The sequence below is a fragment of the Leucoraja erinacea genome, chromosome 32 (assembly GCF_028641065.1).
Source record: "Leucoraja erinacea ecotype New England chromosome 32, Leri_hhj_1, whole genome shotgun sequence".
Taxonomy (NCBI): domain Eukaryota; kingdom Metazoa; phylum Chordata; class Chondrichthyes; order Rajiformes; family Rajidae; genus Leucoraja; species Leucoraja erinaceus.
The window spans coordinates 19,428,254-19,438,495 of record NC_073408.1 but is presented as its reverse complement, the minus strand read 5'-3'; the positions used below and the strand labels follow the sequence as shown (position 1 = coordinate 19,438,495).

The following is a 10,242-nucleotide window of genomic DNA, read 5'->3' as shown; positions in this document are numbered from 1 at the left end:
CCCGATTAATAAGTGAACCTAATACCAGACTATCAGGACTTCTGAACTATTGGTGGATTATCTGCTTTACTGCTTTGTCACATTTCCAGCCAGACAAAATAACGGTACAAATGTCTGCAGAAATAGTCATAGAGTGATACAGTGTGGAAACGGGCCCTTTGGCCCAACTTGCCCACACTGGCCAATGTTTCCCAACTACACTAGTCCCACCTGCCTGCGCTTGGCCAATATCCCTCCAAACCTGTCCGATCCATGTACCAATGTACTATTGCTGACCCTAGTTTAAGTTGAATGGATCATTATCTCTCAGGCTTCACCTTCTCTTTGTAAACGATCGTCTTGTCTGAAGACGGATCTCGACCCGAAACGTCACCCATTCGTTCTCTCCAGCGATGCTGCCTGTCCCGCTGAGTTACTCCAGCATTTTGTGTCTGCCTTCGGTATAAACCAGCATCTGCAGTTCTTTCCTACACGTCTTGTGTTATCACTGTGCAAAACCAGAGCAGCTGGGGTCAGTATTAGAATAAATATCACCTTATTATCTCTATACTGCCAGAATGCACGTCAGATGAAAACACTTACTTTGATTTGTGCAGGGATGTAGTGACGGTATACTGAAGTCTTATCTGAATTACTGAAACCAGCAAAGCTTACTGCTATTTAGATTCTAATCATAACCCAGGCATGTATCATGCCATTTTGTTCTGCAATACAGCGAGAAATATATATAGTCAATCATTTTCGCTGAAACTAAATATCTGACAAAGTCAAAAGCCAAGTCAAAATTCTCGTGTTGAAAGCAGAGTGTATATACATAGACACTCTTTCGAACCTGTAGACAGAGGCAGCACTGTTGTTTCTTCAGATCGTGGAAGCTTGGATGATAAACATGGCTTTCTTTCTGTAATGCACCGATCCCCAAGTGCATTAATTAAAAAGGCTGAGTAAGAAAACTTACCGCCGCTAATTAAAATATCTATTTGAATGTGTTGCACCTCTGTGCTTAAGATTTCACACAGGAAGGAACTCGCAGTTCCATTGGACCAGGGGGAAATAATCTGAATATGGTGTATGAGCCATTCATTCGGCATTAAACCTGCGAGTTGGAATTGGTTTCCTTGGAGACCAGCATGTCAAGACACAGAATGCATCATATCTAAATATAGAAAAATTCCATCTCCATCACTGGAAGTAGTGTCTGGGAGATTGGGTGAAGTGCTGGGTGACGACTCTGTCAATGTGACCTCAATAGATGAAGGATATTCAGAAATTGAAATGGATAATAATCGGATTAGATATTTTTTTGGAGGCATCTTTTAGTGTCATATTATGGAAACCAAGAGGAAACATAACAGACTGTAAATGATGGGATCTTAAGCAAACTACAAAGTGCTGGAGGAATGCGGCAGACTACCTTGAGTCTGAAGAAGGTTCCCACCCGAACCATCATTTCTCCTTTTCCATCCACAGATGTTTCCTCTCTGCAGAGAAGGAATGGGTGACGTTTCTTCGGTCTGAAGAAGGGTCTCGACCCGAAACGTCACCCATTCTTCCTCTCCAGTGATGCTGCCTGTCCCGCTGAGTTACTCCAGCCTTTTGTGTCTATCTTTGGTTTAAACCAGCATCTGCAGTTCCTTCCTACACAGATTTTGCCTGATCTGCTGAGGCCCTCCAGGATGTCGTTGCTTGCTTATTAAAACCAAGCTCACACTAGGGATGAACTCAACACTGGATGTCAGGGGAGTGGATATACTTTAAAAAAAAAACATAAAGTGCTTGAGATATTCATTGCTGGAGAATTATCCTGCCAGAGATGCTGCCCGGCCCACTGAGTTGCTCCAGCACTTTGAGTCTTTTTTTTTGGTAGACCAGCACCTGCAGTTCTTTATTTCTGCAATGGATTTATTTTGCTTTGATTACATTGTCATGGAATCTGGAACTGGGTGACGATAGAACTATTTTCAGGGAGGAGCCTGGGATCTCTCCTTGAGTCCAAACTCAGACCAATGTGATGGACTGTGCCAATTTAATAAGAATTCAGGAGTCTTCTGTCTTTTTTTTGTAAACCAGCATCTGCAGTTCTTTGTTCCTACATATTCTTTGGTTTCTTATTTCCCTTCCTAATCCTAAGTAGCAAAGAGATGATGTAGCATTTCTCTCTGCTCCCAACTATAATGAGCTTGTCTCTGCTATTCTAACTACATCAATGCCACAGTACATAGTTTGAATGGCCACAACATTATGCAGCACGCCAAATATTGGGATTGATAGAAACATAGAAAATAGGTGCAGGAGAAGGCCATTCATCTCTTTGATTCAGCACCGCCCTTCAATGTGATCATGGCTGATCATCCAGAATCACTGTTTAAGAAGGAACTGCAGATGCTGGACAATCGAAGGTACACAAAGTCTGAAGAAGGGTTTCGGCCCGAAACGTTGCCTATTTCCTTCGCTCCATAGATGCTGCTGTATCCAGAATCAGTACCCTGTTCCTGCTTTCTCCCCATATCCCTTGATTCCGTTAGTCCCAATAGCTGTATATAACTCTTTCTTGAATGCATCCAGTGAATCGGCCTCCACTGCCATCTGTGGCAGAGAATTTCACAGATTCACATCTCTCTGGCTAAAAATGTTTTGTGCCACATGGGTGTCCAAAAGATGTCTCCTGTATTCCACATTTTGGAGGGGGATTTACACAAGGTATTGATGAGTCCACATATTGATCTCGCTATGCAGTTTGTATTCCCCATTGCTGAAAAAGCATCAACATCACAGTGGTTATCCAGCATCAATCTACTGGATAGATGCAGATTATGCCTTGTAGGAAACTATAGCACCAGGGAGTTGTAAAATACAACAATTATTTCCACAGGCAAAGATAAAATCAGACTACCAGGCCAGCAGCATAGTCAAGGACGAGTTGCAGTCCTCTCCCATCGGGCAAAAGGCATAGACGTGTGAAAACGCACACCTCCACACCAGTTTCTTCCCAGCTGTTATCAGGCATCTGGACCATACTACCAACAACTATAGAAGAAACCTGAGCTACTATCTATCTCATTGGAGACCCTCGGACAATCTTTGATCGGACTTTACTGGACTTTATCTTGCACTAAACATTATTCATGCTATTTCCCTTCATCGTGTATCTATACACTGTGGATGGCTCGAGTGGTATAAGGTCATAAGTGATAGGAACAGAATTAGGCCATTCGGCCCATCACGTCTACTCTGCCATACAATCATGGCTGATCTCCCCATAACCCCCTGACACCTGTTATCATGCTATCATGTGTTGCTTTCCGCTGACTGGTTACCACGCAACAAAAGCTTTTCACTGTACCTCGGTACACGTGACAATAAACTAACCTCTTAAACTCTAAGAACAGATTAACAACAGAAAGTAGAAATAGAAGCAGACCTCAAGGCTGCCCTGACATTCAATGTGATCATAACTAATCTATATTGGCCTCAATTCCTCTTCCCTATCCTCAACCCTCAGTTTCCATAACCCTCAATTCCTCGATCTTTATAAAAGACAGATCTATCTGCATCTTAAATATATCTGTCCTTCATTAGCCTCAGAGACACTGAATTCCAAAGATTCATTGGTAGACAAAAATGCTGGAGAAACTCAGCGGGTGCGGCAACATCTATGGTGCGAAGAAAACAGGCTGAAACCCTTCTTCAGACCCAAAGATTAATTACCCACCAAGATAAGAAATTTCTATGCACCTTAGTTAAAAATGACCGGCCCATAATGTGTAGTTTTAGTTCAGAGATACAGCATGTAAACAGGCCCTTCAGCCCATCGAGTCCACGCTGACCATCGGTCACCCGTTCACACTAGTTTCATGTTATGCCTGTTTCTCAACCACTCCCTACACATTAAGGGCAACTTTCTTTTTACAGCAGTCAGTTAACCCACCAACTCAAAATGTATTTGGGATGTGGAAGGAAACTGGAGCACCCAGAAGAAACCCATGCCGTCACAGGGAGAACAGGCAAACTCCATATAGACAGCACCCAAGGTCCATATCAAACCTGGGTCTCTGGTGCAGTGAGGCAGCAAACCCAGCAGCTGAGCTACTCTGCCACCTTATCTTGTTACTATGCCTCTTGTTCATGACTCACTCCAGTGCAAACATCCTCGCATCTACTCTGTCTAGACTGCTAAGGCAATGATATTTTATAAGGTCACCTTTCATTCTTCTAAACTCCAAGGAATATAGACTCAAACTGACTACAATTCCCCTTCATGAAGTCTTCCTGCTGCATCCTCAAAGCAGGTTTGTCAAACATAATTTACCATTCACAAAGCCATGTTGACAGATTTGATTATATTCTGCTTTCCAGAATGAGTTTGTTTTTTTCCCTCTTTAGTTATTGACTGTGGAAATTTGCCAGCAATGGTTGTGTGAACTAACAGGCCTCTAGTTACCTGCCTTCTGCCTTGCTCCCTCTTTGAACCATAGAGTCACGTTGGCTGTTTTTCAGTCTCCTGATGCCGTCCTCGAATCTAGTAAATGTCGAAAACTTTCAACCAGTGTGTATGTACCACAAACTGTATGTACCACAAACTGTGTATGTACCACAAACTGTGTATGTACCACAAACTGTGTATGTACCACAAACTGTGTATGTACCACAAACCTTTAAACCCTCTGGTGCATGAAACCTGTTTGCCATACAGCCTGTAATGTTCTCTCAAATTTGTCTCTTGTGATTGGGATTTTTACAAGTTCATCCAAGTTATTTGTAATTAGTCCATCTGTAATTTTAGTAATATTTGCAGTGTCCTTCACAGTGAAAAGCAATGCAAAAATAGTGATTTGATCTATCTGTCATTGCTTTGTTTCCTGTTATTAATTAATTAGCCTAATTCACTAGAGGTCCCATATTTACCTCAGCTGCCGCTGGCCTATTTATATATCCATAGAAACTCTTACTGTTTGTTTTAATATTGCACACCAGAGTTCCTCCTTCTCGGGAACATTTTTGTCTTTCACCACTGGAATCTACAGCACATTTCACACCTCTGGCCCACCATAACCCTTGCCACTTTGTGTACCTAACATCTCAATTCAACAAAGATAGACACAAAATGCTGGAATAACTCAGCGGGTCAGGCAGCATCTCCGGAGAAAAGGAATAGGTGACGTTTCAGGTCGAGACACTTCCTCCGACTCGTTCAACATTGATTTCCTTTGTTGATCACCGATATGGAGAAATTGAAGTGAATAAGTAGAAACTATTTCCTCTAATCCAAAGCCAATGACCGATTTTTACTTGTGATGGAAGTTGTAATAAGAAATGCTTTGCGTTCAAATGATAGTTGCAGCACAAGCGTTTTATTCCATTCTTTAAAACAAACTGGTGGCATGGTGGCGCAGTGGGAGAGTTGCTGCCTCAAAGTGGCAGAGACCCGGGTTAGATCCTAACTACGGGTGCCGTCTGTACAGAGTCTGTGCATTCTCGCTGTGACCTGTGTGGGTTTTCTCCGAGACCTTCGGTTTCCTCCCACACTCCAAAGACGTACAGGCTTGTAAATTAATTGGCTTGGTATAAATGTAATATTGTCCCAAGTGTGTGTAGGATAGTGTTAGTGTGCGAGGGGCGACCTTATTCACATAAGAACATAAGGTGGCTTGACAGTCTGAAGAAGAGTCCCGACCCAAAATATCACCTGTCCTTTCCCTATCCATTCCCTCCACAGAGGCTGCCTGACTACTTAGTTCTTCCACGTGCATTGCAATGGATTAGTTGCAGCAGTCTCACAGGATTCATTTCAACTAACATCCAATTCAAAGGTGAAAGTGTTGCCAAGAACCTTGGCTGATCTTTTGACTCTAAAGTGATAGTAATATTGATTTTATTTTTGTTGATTTTATGGCAGCAAGACCTGTTTATGTGCATGGATGGCAGTGTGTGAGGCAAGGAGCTGTGAAGTCTCTCACAGTTTGGTTTAGTTTAGAGATACTGCGCGGAAACAGGCCCTTCAGCCCATCAAGTCCATGCCGACCAGCGATCCCCGCACACTAACACCATCCTACACACTGCGTACAATTTACAATTATACCAAGTCAATTAACTGAGAAACCTGTACGTCTTTGGAGGAAACCGGAGGTCCCGGAGGAAACCCAAGGAGGTCACTGGGAGAATGTACAAACTCCGTACAGATGGCACCCGTAGTCAGGATTGAACCTGGGTCCCTGTTGCACCACCATGCTGCCCCTAATCCTGCACACAGAATAGCATGCAGTGACATTCATCACAGCAAGCTCTTGGGTAATGAATGGACACTCTGGAACTCCATTAAAGAGAGATATTGGCTGTTGTGCAACAGTAAAGCAGAATGAATCCCTGATTTAAACTTGCCAGAATAAAAAATGATCAAGACCAAATCATATCTGTAGCTCATCCTGAACTTGGTAATTAAACCGTAGAAACAAAGAACGACAGATGTTGGTTCATACACAAAAGGACACAAAGTGCTGGAATAACTCAGCAGGTCAGGCAGCATCTCTGGGGAACAGGGGAAATGTCAGCTATCCTTTTTCTCCGGAGATGCTGCCTGATCTGCTGAGTTACTCCAGCACTTTGTGTCCCCCAGTCATTAAACCCTTTGATTTTTTTAATCTAGTTCTAATGTAATGAACCAGATTTGAACCGGATTTGATATGGGAACCCAAGGTAAAGGAACCATTAGGAGGTAGTGACCATAATATGATAAGTTTTAATCTGCAATTTCAGTGAGAAGGTAGAATCGGAAGTGTCCGTCTTGCAGTTGAACAAAGCGGACTATGGGGGCATGAGGAATGAGCTGGCCAAAGTTGACTGGAAAGGGACCCTAGCAGGGATGACGGTGGAACAGCAATGGCAGGTATTTCTGGGAATAATCCAGAAGATGCAGGATCATTTCATTCCAAAGAGGAAGAACGATTCTATGGGGAGTAAGAGGTGACCGTGGCTGACAAGGGAAGTCAAGGACAGTATATAAAAATAAAAGAGAAGGAGTATAATATTGCAAAGATGAGCGGGAAGCCAGAGGATTGGGCACCTTTTAAAGATCAACAGAAAGCAGGGAATTATGGAACAGTTAGCCTGAAGTCGGTGGTGGGGAAGATGCTGGAGTCGATTATTAAAGATGTAATAGCGGCGCATTTGGATAGCAGTAACAGGATAGAACCAAGTCAGCATGGATTTACAAAGGGGAAATCGTGCTTGACTAATCTACTGGAATTTTTTGAGGATGTAACAATTAAAATGGACAAGGGAGAGCCAGAGGATGTAGTGTATCTGGACTTTCAGAAAGCCTTTGATAAGGTCCCACACGGGTGAATAGTGGGCAAAATTAGAGCACATGGTATTGGGGGTAGGGTATTGACATGGATAGAAATTTGGTTGGCAGACAGGAAACAAAGAGTAGGGATTAACGGATCCCTTTCAGAATGGCAGGCAGTGAGTAGTGGGATGCTGCAAGGCTCGGTGCTGAGACCACAACTATTTACAATTAATGACTTAGATGAAGGAATTAAAAGTAACATTTGCAAATTTGCAGATGACACAAAGCTGGGTGGCAGTGTGAACTGTGAAGAGGATGCTATGAGGATGCAGGGTGACTTGGACAGGTTGGGTGAGTGGGCAGATGCATGGCCGATGCAGTATAATGTGGATAAATGAGGTTATCCACTTTGGTGGCAAGAACAGGAAAGCAGATTAATATCTGAATGGTGTCAGGTTAGGAAAAGGGGAAGTACAACTAGACCTGGGTGACTTTGTACATCAGTCACTGAAAGTAAGCATGCAGGTACAGCAGGCAGTGAAGAAAGCTAATGGCATGTTGGCCTTCATAACGAGAGGAGTTGAGTATAGGAGCAAAGAGGTCCTTTTGCAGTTGTACAGGGCCCTGGTAAGACCACACTTGGAGTATTGTGTGCAGTTTTGGTCTCCTAATTTGAGGAAGGACATTTTTACTATTGAGGGAGTGCATGAGGTTAATTCCCAGATTGGCGGGACTGTCATATGATGAAAGAATGGAGTAACTGGACTTATATTCGCTTGAATTTAGAAGGATGAGAAGGGATCTTATAGAAACATATAAAATTATTAAGGGATTGAACATGCTAGATGCAGGAAACATGTTCCTGATGTTGGGGGAGTCCAGATCCAGGGGCCACAGTTTAAGAATATGGGGTAGGCAATTTTGAACTGAGATGAGGAAAGATATTTTCACCCAGAGGGCTGTGAATTGTGAAATTCTATGCCTCAGAAGGCAGTGGAGGCCGATTCACTGGATGCATTCAAAAGAGAGTTAGATAGAGCTCTTAGGGCTAGCGGAATCAAGGGATATGGGGAGAAAGCAGGAACGGGGTACTGATTGAGGATGATCAGCCATGATCATGTTGAATGGCGTTGCTGGCTCGAAGGGCCGAATGGCCTAATCCTGCACCTATTGTCTATGCATCTATGTTTTAGTCAACACTGCTGTTCTTCATAAAATCCACCAATTTAGATTAAAAATAGTACAAAATCACCAATCAAATAAAGAGTGAAAATCTTGCTCAAAATATCCTCCCAATTTCCTAATTTAAATTGTCGTCTTTTGGAGACATGTCCTTAATTTGGTTCTATGTTAATGAGGCCAGTAATTAACAGAACCCGTGGTGATAGGAATTTCAAGATGCAGTTAATGGCTGTTTATTAATCAGTTGGAATCACTTTGGTTTGCCAAGGCAACAATACCCAGCTGGAGACAGATTGGTAGATCGCAGCCTTTTAGCCTCCTGCATTTCAGTCGCACCTGTTTGAGTTTGCTGGGTCACAGGAGGGGCTCTGAGGGCTGACAGTCGCACCGTTGCTCCCGTTTCTGCTATACCTGACGTTCTCCAGCCGAGTCAACAGGAAATGGGATCAGCCTCCTCCTCTGGCAATGTATCAAAGATTATCTACTTGGAGAAAAACAATGTTTCACGCAAGGTAATATCTTCATTCTGTAGCTTGTTGCTATCATTTGAGGGTGAAAATTGATTCGGAGGCACATTTTGTTTAGGTGAGATTTTCACTTACAAGATTTGTCAAGGAGTGATATTATGTTAAAGCATGATACGTATTTGTTTCGGTTCTCACTTACATGATTTATATTAAGAACGCATTTGCACTGAGGCATGAATCATTCGTGTTATTAAGGCATGCTTCTCACTAGCTTTGGCATAAAATGATTTGACTTTTTTTGTTTGTGAGTTTGCATGAAGTTATCAGACAAATTATAATAACATGTAACAATTACAGCACGGAAACAGGCCATCTCGACACTTCTAGTCCGTGCCGAACACGTATTCTCCCCTAGTCCCATCTACCTGCGCTCAGACCATAACCCTCCATTCCTTTCCCGTCCATATAACTATCCAATTTATTTTTAAATGATAAAAACGAACCTGACTCCACCACTTCACTGGAAGCTCATTCCACACAGCTACCACTCTCTGAGTAAAGAAATTCCCCCTCATGTTACCCCTAAACTTTTGTCCCTTAATTCTCAAGTCATGTCCCCTTGTTTGAATCTTCCCTACTCTCAGTGGGAAAAGCTTATCCACGTCAACTCTGTCTATCCCTCTCATCATTTTAAAGACCTCTATCAAGTCCCCCCTTAACCTTCTGCGCTCCAAAGAATAAAGCCCTAACTTGTTCAACCTTTCTCTGTAACTTAGTTGCTGAAACCCAGGCAACATTCTAGTAAATCGCCTCTGTACTCTCTCTATTTTGTTGACATCCTTCCTATAATTAGGCGACCAAAATTGTACACCATACTCCAGAATTGGCCTCACCAATGCCTTGTACAATTTTAACATTACATCCCAACTTCTATACTCAGTGCTCTGATTTACAAAGGCCAGCACACCAAAAGCTTTCTTTACCACCCTATCTACATGAGTTTCCACTTTCAGTGAACTGTGCATAGTTATTCCCAGATCCCTCTGTTCACCTGCATTCTTCAATTCCCTACCATTTACCATGTACGCCCTATTTTGATTTGTCCTGCCAAGATGTAGCACCTCACACTTATCAGCATTAAACTCCATCTGCCATCTTTCAGCCCACCCTTCCAACTGGCATAAATCTCTCTGTAGACTTTGAAAATCTACTTCATTATCCACAACCCCACCTATCTTAGTATCATCTGCATACTTACTAATCCAATTTACCACACCATCATCCAGATCCAATTTACCACACCATCAT

At 42.6% G+C, this 10,242-nt stretch overlaps 1 protein-coding gene across 2 annotated transcripts in view; it reads left to right on the top strand.

Moving 5' to 3' along the window:
• The first annotated feature begins 6,828 nt into the window (after positions 1-6,828).
• Positions 6,829-10,242, top strand: part of pde9ab (phosphodiesterase 9ab) — a 56,935-nt gene continuing 53,521 nt past the window's right edge. Inside the window, exon 1 of one of the 2 annotated variants that reach the window (XM_055660839.1) lies at positions 6,829-8,979. In XM_055660839.1, the coding sequence (XP_055516814.1) occupies positions 8,908-8,979 (72 nt within the window). In that variant the 5' untranslated portion in view covers positions 6,829-8,907. Of the gene's footprint in view, positions 9,053-10,242 lie in introns of both variants that reach the window. The other variant, XM_055660840.1, reaches the window with a different exon arrangement.